Source organism: Buceros rhinoceros, unplaced genomic scaffold, assembly GCF_000710305.1.
Source record: "Buceros rhinoceros silvestris isolate BGI_N320 unplaced genomic scaffold, ASM71030v1 scaffold883, whole genome shotgun sequence".
Lineage (NCBI taxonomy): Eukaryota > Metazoa > Chordata > Aves > Bucerotiformes > Bucerotidae > Buceros > Buceros rhinoceros.
In genome coordinates this window covers 33,656-47,363 of record NW_010401612.1, presented here as the reverse complement: position 1 = coordinate 47,363, position 13,708 = coordinate 33,656, and the positions used below count along the sequence as shown (strand labels likewise).

At 50.2% G+C, this 13,708-nt stretch overlaps 1 protein-coding gene across 1 annotated transcript in view; it reads left to right on the top strand.

Moving 5' to 3' along the window:
• Positions 1-8,808, top strand: part of CSMD2 (CUB and Sushi multiple domains 2) — a gene marked incomplete at its 5' end in the record, with an annotated part of 130,994 nt that extends 122,186 nt beyond the window's left edge. Inside the window, 8 exons of the mRNA XM_010132318.1 lie at positions 874-985; positions 2,791-2,970; positions 3,524-3,589; positions 4,144-4,305; positions 6,210-6,322; positions 7,060-7,147; positions 7,939-8,077; positions 8,649-8,808. Of these exons, the coding sequence (XP_010130620.1) occupies positions 874-985; positions 2,791-2,970; positions 3,524-3,589; positions 4,144-4,305; positions 6,210-6,322; positions 7,060-7,147; positions 7,939-8,077; positions 8,649-8,808 (1,020 nt within the window). The remainder of the gene's footprint in view (positions 1-873; positions 986-2,790; positions 2,971-3,523; positions 3,590-4,143; positions 4,306-6,209; positions 6,323-7,059; positions 7,148-7,938; positions 8,078-8,648) is intronic.
• Between the last annotated feature and the right edge of the window lie 4,900 nt (positions 8,809-13,708).

The window sequence follows — 13,708 nt, the reverse complement described above, 5'->3', positions numbered from 1 at the left end:
TCCCCTCGGCTGCACCCTGATACTGGCTGTGGTTGGGCCATGTCCGAGTCCTGACATGGATGAATGTGGCCTCCTGTGAGGAGGGCATCCCCGTGTGCTCCATTAGACCTCAGTGTGTTTGTACGGGATTAGCTAGCAGTGCATTATTTATGATATTAATTACAGTGCTAATTAATAGTTATTAGTGTCGTTAATATTCACATCAGAGACATGATTTCCATTCATTTTCAGACTAAATTCTGTAAGTGTTTTTTTTAATCTCGGCTCCTGTACAGTGTGAAATCAGTGGAAAGGAGAGAAGAAAGCCAAAGCAGTTCCCCAGTGTGCTCCGCTGCCGTCCCCGTGGGTGCTCGTTCCCCGCTGAGGCAGAGCAGGCCGCGGGGCTGGGATAGCTGATTCCGTGGGGCCACTCCTGCCAGGGCAGATCTTTCAGTTTTGCTGCTAATTAGTTACCTTAATCCTGGCTTTTAATGAATTCTTGTTTTTAACTAATACTGATATTCACTATCCAAACTGGCATTTGTACTGTAGCTAGGGGGTGTTTATTGATGCTATTTATATTGAATGTCCCTTTTGGCAAAAATTTCAGCCCTTTCTAAATAACACCGATGTCTGGTGCTGCCGTATCTAAAGGCAAAGCAGCCTTGCCTCTATCCCTAAGAGGAGCAGCTCCCTGCACGGCTGAAGGCTGCAGCCTTCCAGGGGCTCTGAGAGCCTTCTCAACACCAGGCTCAGGCAGGGTGCTGTGGGCAGGAGGCAGTGGCTGCTCTCTCCCATGTACAGAAGATGGAGGGTTATAGAAGTCCTTTTGCATTATAAGCGTGACTGAATGCCATTGCCCTGGAGGGTTCAGAGGTTTGTCTCCTCTGACAGGTGGGGAGCATCATCTTTTTCAAGTGCCAGAAGGGCTACCTGCTGCAGGGCTCCACCACCAGGACCTGCCTCCCCAACCTGACGTGGAGCGGCGTGCAGCCGGACTGCGTCCGTAAGTCTGGGAAGGGGGGTTGTGCCTTGAGCTGGGCTGTCGCTTGTTTTGTGGCTGTGCTTCACCACATTGCTGGCTCCGACGAGCTGTAATGTCGGGGAAGAGCTCTGAAAAAAGATACTCGTGAAGAATAGGGAGATCACACAATCACTCCTCTCCTGACATGGCTATACCAGCAGCCACTTCTGATTTCAGCTGAGATGTTTTCACTTGTCCCTTCCTCAGAGACATAGTTCCAGGTGAGACTTTGTTTTGCGCTTCTGAAGCGGCATTTGATGGCCGAGCTGTGAATGCACTCCAGGGACCGAGTAACGTTTAGCCAGAAGGGCTCTCCAGCACAGCCGTGTTTCTCCTCGTCTTTAATAACACAGTGCTCTTTCTTTTAAGCTGTTCATCATCTTTTCCATGCTGCACCAAGAGTTTAATGTATTTTAGTGATAGTATCCATCATGGCCTCTGTATACGGAGTATTAAAAAGCTTTTTCCTCTCCCTTGTGAGGTGGTTTATTGGTGAGATACTTTTCCGCTAACAAGCCCTCTAGGTGCTCGTGCTGTGAGCAGCCCAACCGGGACCCGCCTTTAAAAACTCATACACGTAGCATCAGGGAGCTGCCTGCTCGCCTGGGTGGTGGGAGAGAGCCCCCGCGTTCACGGGGTTCTCCCTGCTCAACTGGCAGACCCCAGGGATGCAGCAGAGTGTGGCTGCCGGTGGGATTTTGCTCCTGGTGCTGAGTGTGTTGGAAGAGAAGATGGTTTTGACTTAACTGTGCCAGCGAGGACTGCCGAGTTTAGATTTAAGGCCGTTAGGTTTTGTGTAAAGCCTTCTCGGTTCGCAGCGCGGGGTTGGGCGCGGTTACTGCTAATGAGTGCTGAACAGCCGCTGCCAGACCATGCGAGTTCGGGTCAGTCTTTCAGTTCTCTGGGTTTTATATTTCATCCTCTATAAAATGAGGATGAAGATAATACCTCACGGAGGCTGCAGAGGATTTGGGTTCATTCATGAGCGGTTTGAGAGCTACAGAGAGGGTAAATTTACAGCATGGGTGAGAGGGAGCTTCCCAGCTCTGTGATTTATTGGGTTTGTGTCATAACTTCAGAGGGAAAGTAGGGATACATTTACAACAGGACCTGACAGAGTGGTGTGGGCACACGCTCGCTCTGGTGACAGGGAGCTGGACAAGCTCAGCTTCAATACCTGTGGCCAAATCTTGAAGGTGATTGAGCAATTATAGGAATTTGATTATTGCACGCTTCTGAGGACCTCCTCTCCGATCCCGTGGACATGTGGGTGCAAATTATTTGTGGGATACTGGTCCCATGAAGAGAGATTATTCAAAACCAGATGTGTAGTGTGCTCACTGGAACAGCTGGCTTCACTCACCAGGTGTTGGTGTCTTGTAAAGGCAGCTTTCAGTCTGCAGATGGACCTGGAACACAGTACTAGGCTCACAGCTAAAGGCAGGAGAAAGGTGTCTTCAGCATCATTTGGTTTTGCCTTTTTCCCCTTAAAAGGTGAGGAATAGCAGAGCTTGATTTTTCAGTTCATGGAAGCCAAGGAAGGATCTCCTGAGAGCTTTGGCCCGAAAGAGCAATCTAGCAGCGAAGCATGGGAAGCAGCCTCGTTAATTCATCTGGCTGGGAACAATCCAGGCATGGCCTTGTCTCCCTCTGTGAGCAGTGAAAGCTTTTGCTGTAAAACGCTCTTGAAGACATTCCTGTCCCTGCTGACATCCTGGTGTCACTCTGCTGCTCCTCCATGTATGACTGATGGTGTCTCTCATCTCCATTTCCCTTGTGCCTTTCAGCTCACCACTGTAAGCAGCCGGAGACGCCCTCCCACGCCAACGTCGGTGCTCTGGATCTGCCGTCTCTGGGCTACACCTTGATCTATTCCTGTCAGAGCGGGTACTACCTCACCGGAGGGTCGGAGCATCGAACCTGCAAAGCAGATGGCAGCTGGACGGGGAAGCCGCCTATTTGCCTGGGTAAAATCTCTAAGCAGCGTGACCCTGGTTTGGCATTTGCCCGCACCTCTGCAGAGGGAGCATTGCGGCCCAAGAGAAAACAGCTCTTCTCTCAGAGCCCCCCCAGAAGCCGTGTGCTTGTGTGGACGAGCTGGCTGTAGAGACCCAGCTCTCGCAGGGGCCCTGGCAGCTCCCGGGGGATTTTCTGCCTAACGGTTGGGATCTGCACAAGGCAGAGGTTGTTCTTTACCTCACTCATGTTTCACCTACCTCAGAGTTTAGATCAGGAACACATAACAGTCTGAGCTTGAGTTAGAGCTGTGGCTCTTGTGGAGCCTGTTAGCTCTTTCTGGACACCGGTTTGGAGCAGCTGGCAGGGGACGACAGCAAATAAAAGCTTCATGCTGTTCCAAATGGGCTGGGCAGGCCCCCGTACCCAGGGACGTGCAGCCACGGTATGTGTGTGAGCAGTGCCAGCCGAAGGCTGTCCTCTCCTGGTCCCAGCACAGCAGAAGCGCCTGAGCCGCGTGGGACTCCGCGGTGTTCACCAGCTGTGGTGTCCCCTCTCTTTCAGCCGATGTCCGCCCCAGCGGGAGGCCAGTGGGCACCGCGCGGGACCCGCCACTCGCCAAGGTGTCAGGTACCATAGCAGGGCTCGCTTTTCTGTGGGACGCGATAGTACTGGACCTGGACCTTACCAGGTCCATCCCCTCCTGTCCCTTCCCCAGGGCAGCCAGAAACCCGCTGCCTTGCAGATGTTGGTGCTGGTGGAAGCAGCCCGCGTGCCCCATCCTGTTCATGCTTCACTGGAGAACGGACAGGAGCCACCAACATCCACTGCCCTCCCCAGGCCACTCCAGAGATTCGAACCCTCTAGGATGTTTTACGTTAGCCCTTCTTTAAAAAAATTGGTTCTGTTAGCTCTTCCTGATAAATTGTTTTGGGAGGTGGTTTGTTTTTTAAAACTTCAGTAGCATGTTTTGTCAAAACAACAAAATTAAATTCATCAGCTTGTTTGTTCTCCTCTCTTTGGCTTTGTACTTGGTGATGATAACAGAGTGGGAGGGATCTGAAATATTTAAAGATGTATTTGTGAATTCAAAGAAAGAAATTTGCTCTGTTTTGATTCCTGAGAAATGGAAATAAATGGCAGCGCTCTTGTTTTTATTCATCCCCCATTGCTGTGGTTTCTAGTGCCTGCTGATGTGTTTGCAAGGAATTCCCTTTGGAAAGGCTCCTACGAATACATGGGGAAAAAGCAGCCCGCAATGCTGTCTGTCACTAGCTTCGACCCTGCCACCAGTAAAGTTAACGCGACTTTGATCGACCACAGCGGCGTGGAGCTCCACGTGTCGGGTAAGGGGCTGTCGCAGTTTGAAAAGGGGGGCTGTACTAGCTGCGCCCCTGCCACCAGTAAAGTTAACGCGACTTTGATCGACCACAGCGGCGTGGAGCTCCACGTGTCGGGTAAGGGGCTGTCGCAGTTTGAAAAGGGGGGCTGTTTCCCACCGAAAGGAAATGCGACGAGATAGTGTATGTGTCGGCTTGAAAAGCCAGCCAAAGCACACACAGAAACTTCTAAGCTTGTTAACAGCTCATTAGGGCTTTAGGAAATGCTAACACATAGGCTACATATATGAGCGATAGGAACAGAAAAGTTTAATAATGCAGACGCCCTTGAAGTTAAACCGGACTGGGAGAGGGAGAGAAAGAGATAATGGAGAATAGATAAAAAATGTACAGTTACATAGTGTACAGTTCTCCCGATTGGACCGATCCCCGCCGCTTATAAACTTCACCCCCCCATGGCTCACCACGCGGCGGGGGGCAGGGGGCGGGGAGGAAAAGGCCAGCCCATAGTCTGTCCACCTGACAAAAAAGCTCTTGATAATGGGGTCTCCTGAAGCAAACCTTTCATGCAATTAAAACATAGTCCTTTTCTCCTCTGGAGTGGCTGCAGGGAACTCTTCTCTGCCAAGGATAGCTTTTCCCAGTAAGTCCCGTCCGTAGTCCGTTCACCTGACGAAAATGCTCTCGATAAAGGAACTTCCTCCTGAAGCAAACCTTTTATGCAAATATAACATAGTCCTTCTTTCCTCTGGAGTAGCTGCAGAGAACTCTTCTTTGCCAAGGATAGCTCTATCCAGATTCCCCCTCACACACATCTGCACCACGGGCCGGCCTGGTCGCATCTTAAGGGAATATCTTCAAATTCCGCTGCGCGTAGGGGCCTGCTGCATCAGCCGCAGGGATAAGGGGTACTGCTGGGTCAGTCCATCAGGGCAAAACAGTTCACACCACCCCCGCCGGGAATCAGCAGAAACGGAGAAGGTCCTACCCATTTGCAGAAGGAGTCTTTTACTGCTTCAGGGCAATAGCAGGTCATGGGCATGTCTTTCTCTCCTTGATAAAGCGTTTCCAGCCCGGGGGCGTAAGATTCAAGAGACCTGTGCGGCATATCTGAGAGAGCCGCAGCACGGACAAGATAGAGAGGAGGGCAGATAGAGCAGAGGGGGAAAGCAAGATGGCAAAATGGCATTGAATCTCTCAACAATGCCCCCTTTTATGAGCTCATTCAAAGAGGCGTGTTCTCCTTCCCAGAAGCTTGGGAGAACCACAGTTCTCTGGGAAGAAGAAAGCCAGACAACAGAAGAGCATCCGGTTCCACCATGTTGGACCCGGGACAGGGGTGTTCACAGGGGTTTACACTTGTCCTGAGCGGTATCCCGGGACGAGGGGCATCGTACTCTCCTGATGAGGGATGGTGATGCTCTGACTGGGCTTTACAGAACCATCCAGGTTTGAAGTCTCCAATCTCTGATTGGACCAAACCAAACAGAATCATGTATCTGGGTTTGCTTTGACTCCGCCTGAAAGGCGGCTCATCCCAGTTCATCACCTGTTCTCTGGGTGCTGGAGTGGTGGACTTGCAGTTTAGGATAAATTAGCTGAAATGATGTGAGTGTTCCTCGTCCCTGCCCTCTGGGGAGCACCAGGTTGTTACTGATCCAGCAACATAACCTGAACATTAACAGCTGAGTCTCTTCCCACATGCAAAATACTTGTAACAACCTCCTGGGGAGTGGAGGTGGGACGGTGTGTTTGTCGAGTGTTTCCCAGTGTGTCCCTCTGATAGGGTTGGGGGGAGGAGGAGTTGTCCACTCTAAGATGAGGTGATTTCTCTACTCTCTAGGTAGAAAGTTTATTACTTCAAACTCAAGTCATTGTGATCTAGAGATTAAAAGTCACTTAATTTTCAGGCGTTTACAAGAAGGAAGATGTGCACCTGCTTCTTCAGGTTTATCAAATCACGGGACCTGTGGAGATCTTTCTCAACAAGTTCAAAAATGATAAATGGGCTCTAGATGGACATGTAAGTGCGTGAGCCCCTCAGACACAAAGTCCACCCATACAACCCCTCCCATTGCTGTCACAACCCAAGCTTTCCTCTCGATGAAGCTGAGGGTGTAACTCCCTTAGCTGGGGACAAGCTGAGGCTGCTGTCCTAGAGACCTGCCTGCTTGAAGGGGACATAGGGCATTCTTCCAGCACACGAGATAATGTTACGTGACAGTTGGCTCTCCACACTCCTTGCAGCTGTATGGGGTTTTACTGCCCTGTGGTTTTAAATTGCTAAATCTTCTAGATAACACTAAAGGAGAAACCAATGTGATGAATTCAACATTTGTGTTTTACACCTGTTAAACATCGAGCCAGAAGAGCTGATCTTCCCTTATGGAGTCAACTCCTCACCCCAGTTTCTATGCCTGGTCACTTCCCATGCCCTTAAGAGACCTGCTGGAGCTTAGAAGAAACATGCATCTGATTGACCCATGGCGAGCTGTAGCCCCGAGCCTTCGCTGTCCCAGTTGAATCAGCACCGTGTTCTGTAGTTTACTGCAAACAAAGAGAGTTTTTTCCTTCCTTTGAGATGTGAGAATCCTAACAAGTCGGGCAGTCAGAATTCTTAAAAAAACCGCCATGATTTTCTGGGGAATTGAATGAAATTAATGCTATGTGTGAACTTGAAAGAGGCTGTGCTAAGGTGGGTGCCAAAACCCCCGGGAAGTGTTGCAGAACATGTTGATCTCTGCTCTCCTGTCATTGCAGGTCTCGTCAGAGTCTTCAAGCGGCACGTTTGTGTACCAGGGCTTTGTGCGTGGCAAAGGCTTCGGGCAGTTCGGCCTTCAGAGACTTGGTAAACTTCCTCCAGTTGCTGCTTTTTCCTTTGACTGCTGCAGCTGGATTCTGCTGCTAGTGGAGGTTTTCAAGCAGGGAACATTTCTCCTGTCCCTGGCTTTAATTTTCAGCCCTGCCGGTCCAGGTCTTTGTGGCCGTTATTGAACCATCGGGTTTAACCTAACCTTTTCCAGCTTCCTTCTACACATCATTTACAGGAACAAATAAACAGGTTTCTGTTCAAAGACAGAAAGAGTTTGGAGCCACAAATAGCGCCTGGACCATTTTTTTTCCCTGTGTTACCAGATGTCTGACCTAAAAGCCCAAGTTCCATTGGAACCACAAAAGGTGTTTCCAACTCGCTCTGAGAAATCAGAGAGGCACCTGAGAGCTTAGACAACTCAAGGTGTAAGCTCCCAAATACCCCTTAAAATGTGGCTTGAGCTCTTGAATCTCTTGGGATTTTTGAAATCTGACCCTGGAGTCTTGTCACCTTTATGGAGAATTAGATGCTCATTATTGCAGCCTTTGAAAAACTTCCTTAAAGCTTAACTTTAAGCATCCAAGACAGCATTTTGGTAAGATAAATTTATTTACATCTCTCTTTAATTGCAGTTCTAAATAAATTAGGATGTCTAAGCTAGACCGGATCTCCAAACCATTCTACATGCAGCTCAGCAGCTTTGATTACCCTTTACAGCAACGCTTCTGACCAGCTTACTCTGTTGCTGATGATGGAACCTGTAACTCGAGCAAACCCTGTTTGCCACTGCAGTGTTCTGAAATGTATTTACTTCTGCTGTCTTTCAGACATCAGCATGATGGAAAATGATCCCGAATCAATAGGACACCATTTTGCATCAAACAGCAGTTCCGTGGCAGCTGCCATTCTTGTGCCTTTCATAGCCCTGATTATTGCAGGGTTTGTGCTATATCTCTACAAACACAGGTGGGTTTCAGGAGCGGTGCCAGTAGCAGGCACAAAACCAGGGGGCTGGCAGAAATTTTTGAGAGCTCGACTTAAAAGCGCTCCCCTTAAAAGCGCTCCCCTTAGATCTGGTTTCTCATTTGATTCAGAAGGTGAAAAAATAACAGAGCAAGCGCTCGTGGAGGGGCGAGGGTGTTAGGAGAAGAGCGTTTGTGACTGTTACTAACATTTGTGGCAACAGACAAAGCAAGTCTCCTACCTCAGCATCCAAGCTGGCTTTGCATGCTTGTAAATCAGTTTTTTCTCCTGCTCTATGCATTGCTGTGGAGAAAGTGCTGCGCTGCAGAGCACGGTGCAGGCTGGCGGCTCTGCAGTGAGAGCACGCGGTAAAGGCTGCAGCAAAGCCCGGGGAGCTGCTGGGGCTACGGTCTAGAGTAAGGTTTTTCTGTAGATCCCTTCTGCCTTGCATCCCCAGGTGTCTTCCCTCTTCAAAAGCAGCTTTTGCCTTTCCTCTGACTTCTTGTCAGGCTTTTCAGCTGGCCACAGCAGGAGTAGCCTGACCTCTCTGGATTTTCTCTCTGACACCCTGCAGGAGAAGACCAAAAGTCCCATTCAATGGCTACGCAGGCCATGAGAACACCAACGTCCGAGCAACGTTCGAAAATCCGATGTATGACCGAAACCTACAGCCCACAGACATCATGACCAACGAGACGGAGTTCACAGTCAGCACGGTGTGCACAGCGGTATAGCACCTGTCCCCTCTGCGGTGAGTGGACAGACAGGGAGCGCGGGAGCGGGACAGGGCCACCCGCTCCTCGTGTTTGTCACTACGTAAAGGCTGTATCGAAGCAGTGGTTCAAAGGAGCACCCAGAGCGGTTGAGATTGCGCAGGAAGTCATCTCTGCCCAGGGCAAGACCCAGACCACCATCCCCATCTCTGGGTCTTTGGTGATCGCTGCCAGTTGGGGCAGGACCTCTTGGGGACCAGTGGCGAAGCAAATCCTTACAGCCCTGTGGTGAGAACAGGCACCGGGTGAAGGGAAAGATGAGTCTCTGAGAGAGATAATTCATTATGTGACTTCACACAGCCATCAGAGGGGAGGGGAAAGCAAGGGCATTGGAAGTTCTGCGGATCAGGCACAGAGTGGTAACAATGTCATGAACAAAAGTACCCTGTGGACTGTAAGAGCACTTCTAGACTGGAAATTTCTTAGTCTGGGGTGACGAAGCTATTGCAGGCTTTCCCAGCATTTCTGTGTGTAATAATGGGCTGTTTCCTTCTTTCTTGCCCTTCCCTTCCCTCTGCCCCATATTCCTCCAGGGTCGGTGTCTAGTGGATGATTGTGTTTCACCTCACTAGTCTCCATCCATTCCCTCCCGACATCCCTCCTCCCAACCCTGAGGCTGTGGAGAAGCTGCTACACCTCGCTGGACTTTGCGTCAGCTCCTGAGAGACTGCTGGGTCATCCTCTGTTATCCTCGCCCACCCTCTCCATCCTGCTGTGGATAACGAAGCCAACCACAGGTCTGCTCCGGCACAGCTCATCTCTCCCACCCTGCCAGTGGGTCTCAGCCCAGCATCAGGACCTGGGGAGGTGGAGGAGCTGGGAGGCGAGGTAATGGGAAGGCTTTTACAACCTGCCCTTGGTGAGGCGTTCCTGGAGGGAGCAGTGGGCTGTGTGGGGTCCCACCACTTTGGAAAGAGCTTGGACAACAAAGAGGCAAAAGCAGGTTGCACTGCACCAGCTGTGGGTTGGGGTTTCTGGAGAACAGCAGTGTGGGATGAGCGCTTGCTTCGTCTTCGTTTGGTTTTGTGGGTTCGCTCTTTGTTGGTTTTCTAACCCAGGGCTTTCTCAGAGGAAGAGTTTTCAAATTGGGCCTTTTCAATGAGAAAAGCAAAATTTCACAAGCTTTTCTCCTCTTCCCCCTATTTCATTTTACTTTGGGCATTCTTGCTGGGTTTCTCTGCCCCATGGTTGTTTCAGGCAGCTCTCAGGGCTGGTAAGGAAACATCCCCCCACCTCTGGCTCTCTCCTGGCAGCTGCCAGTTTTAGCTGTGTCCAGACACCCTAATCAGGAGATTGCTGACACACGAAGGAACAAGAACCTCTGTAAAAAGAACTCTAACAAATACTAATTTCCCCCTGGTAGCACTCAAAAGCCTTTGCCCTTTCCATATTGATCCTCCAAATGGCAACGCAATAGGAGTTTTAATTTCTCTCCAAAGCTGTTCCCTTTATTTCCCAGGGGTGGAAAGGTTGCCTTCGCCTTCCTGAGAACAGATAAGGCAGCCTGACATTTTTCCTCCCTTGTAAGAGAACGATGCTTTCATGATGACACCGTCCTCCTCGAATAAAGGGGGGAGCTGCTCTTGTTGATTCGGGGTTTCGGGCTGTTTGGTTTGAGTCACCGTTTTGGAGGCCAGGCTGGAGTCCAGGAACAGTGGGGCCATTTCACCAGCTGAAAGTCAAGTGCGACACAGAGCAGCATGTGTCAGTGAAGCGGCTGCTTCTTACAGAAGACATGAAGGGAAATCAGAGTTCAAAGAATTGGGGTGGCGTTTACATCCGTGTTTGCATTTGAACGCTGGCTTTCCCCGGCCCAGCCTCAGCTGTGGTTTTGTCTAATGAAACCTGCAGCGTAGTTTTTTTTCTGTTTTGTTTGTTCTTTTACTCTGTGTGTTTGTGTACATATATAAATATATATTATTTTTTTTACTTCTGTCTCTTATTCAGCGCTCTTAGAGTAAGCAGCATTCTACAACCTAATTGCTGAACAGCCAGCCTGCCAAAGAAATGCCATCTCTGCTCCCCAGAGCAGGCAGAGGTGCTCTGATTTATTCCCAGGAGGTGGGTGATGGGGATTAAACTCCTTGGGAGTACCTGACCCTCCCTGGGCACCTCCGGCTTGTAGGACATGGACCCCACAGGCAGGTGAAGGGTGAGAGGTTGGAGGGGACCCCAGCCGGGCTGCAGTGGCACTCAGGTGCATGGCCAAGGCCCGTCTCCCCTCCACTTGCTCCTATCGAGCAGCTGTGTGAGGCAGGGAGCTGCCTCCCCTTCACGCTGGTGTCACGACACTGCGATATCCATCCCCCTGGTTCCTCGACTTGTGTCTGCAAGTAGCTTTCTCGTCCCCGACTTCAGGTCTGCTCTCCTGGCCCATATTTGACCCCAAAGTCCCTTCCAACCGAAATTACTCTGTGATTTATGCCCTTGGCCAAACCCAGAGCCCGTTCTGGACTTTTCCAGCCCCCGTAACACAGCCAAGGGACCGGGTTGCCTTGCGTGGCAGGTCCCGAAGGCAGCGCTGGTCTGTAGTCCCTGGCTCCTCTTCCAAGACCCAAAACTGAGACACTTTGCAGTGTCCCACAACAGCAGAGCCTGAATCTTCCCAGGCTCCTGTCCCAGAGCTCAGGAGGAGCCTGTCCCAGCTGCGAGCGGAGCCGAGCCGTGGGCACGCGGAGAGCAGGCTGATCCGTGCAGGGACAGGGACGTACACACACGCACACAGCAGCAGTGCAGCCCACATCTGCCTTCCAGACCTTTCTCAGTCCCGCACAATCAGCGGAAGAGCCAGGAGAAGCCTGTGCCCAGGTGTATAGAATGACCCCGAGATATTTTAATGCCAAGGCAGGGAGGAGGGAAACGCCACTCGAGCAAGACTTGCTGCTTTCAACTCATTACGTACCGTTTTTTGCTGTTGCCCAAGCAACGAAGGAGGTGGAGGGGGGGTTGTCCCATTTTTTTGCAAGCTGGCTGGGTCTCCACATGTGACATTCTCCATTCTTGTGCCCAGAGGACTTGCATTATGTTTAAAAAAAAAAAAAAGTTGAAAAAAAGAGGAAAAAAAGGAAAGAAAAAAGAAAAAATGAAAAACTCCGTCTTTTGTACAGAGATATATTTTTATGAATCAAAAGTTTGTACAGTTAAAAAACACAATGTAAATGTTTTTTCATTATTGTAGTAAACGGTAGTGGAAGATCTGCTTTTTTTTGTAAATGTAATAAAATGTATAAATATGGTTTACATAAAAGTGTACATATGTAATCTATCCATACACTTGGCTTGTCTGCAGTATATACAGTTTAATTTATCTGTCTCTGTATATGAGGCTTTCCATCGTGTCCAGGCATACTTTACTGAATTTGAAAGCTATTTTAAATTTTTGAATTAAAATAAAATATAAATTTTTGCATTGCTTTTCTTACACTTTTCTGGTGCCTTTTTCATGAGCTGCCAAAGATTTCTTCTAGGGTCCTCTGGATGCCGAACTGCACACACACACGATCAGCCTGTCCCCGGGCTGGACATCCCAGACCTCGCGTTTGGCCTCATGCCTCGGCTGCTCAGAAGTGTGTCCCGGCTCTCCCGAAGACACACTGGGAGGACTCAGGCAAGACCAACGCCCTTTTTTTTCCTCCCATCACCCACTTTTTCCCCTCCTGCCCCAGGGAGCTGCACAGTGCCTGGGGAAGACAGCCCCGGTCTGGCTGTGGTCTGTGCAGCGTGGCCGGCTCATCTGTGGGAGCTGAACTGAGCCAACATCTGTCCACCGGCCCTTCGGGTGCCCTCCTCTCGCTCTGCGCTAATGGGATGTGATGTTATTCCAGCTGTGGTCCCACCCCTCCAGCGAGGAATCGGTGCTCCGTCTGCCAGGGAGCTCAGGGGTCTCTAGAGCAGCAGAGCCCCTTTGAGAACAGGTGCTTGAATAGGATCCTCCAAGAACCAAACTAAGCCCTTGAAACTGGGATTTATGACTCAATATTGCTACTGAAAAAAAAAAAGCACTAAGTGAGACCAGCTGCTGGTAATGTCTCTCATGATCCAGGTCTGGGGCTGCATTCATGTTGCTGTTTGGAGTTGGAAATTGATTTGGCAGAGAATTTTCTAGTTGGGAGAGGGACGTTGTGAACATGCTGTTACATCGCTCCTGATGTGCTTCCTGAGATACCTGAGACGGCTGAAATTTTCAGTGAGAAATAGGGACGTTTGTGTTTCTGCTTCCTCAGTGGAGTTTGTCGATCTGTTTTTGCTCTGACCTGTATTAAGCTTCGTCATGGGGGTTCCCTCACCGGAGCTGATGCCATGGGGTGACACTGCTCTTGCCCTTGTATCCCTCCTCTGGCCAGGACTCCAAATGGGATGCTTTGGAGCTTAAATGCCGAGGCTGTAAAATGAGACATCTGCAACAGGGTAAAACTTTAATCTCTTTAAGCCCTAGAGAAAGGCACAGCCAGACAACAAATTAGTCATTTAATTGCTGCAGTGATCAGCCAGGAAGAAAGAGCTCTGTGCCCCTGCCAACACGGTGCAGTCCATCACTCCTCGGGACCACGTTAAAAAGCTGCTGGTTGAGTTACTGCAGTTCCCGTGTGAGACATTCCCATTTCTGCACCTCGTCCATGCAGGCAGTGGCTCCTCCCTGGCTGCTGGGACACAGCCAGGAGCATCCTCCTCGCTCCAGCCCAAGTCTGCACTCCAGGGAGTGATTACTCGTCACCATCCCTTCTCCCAGGGCGCTGAGCTGATGCCCCTCTGGGTGCAGAATTTATTCTTTTGCTTTTCCAGCAGATTTTTATTGCCTAGTCAGCTCTGTGAGGGGAAGCAGACGCACTGAGCCTGGCACGGAGCAAGGCTGCGAGAGGAG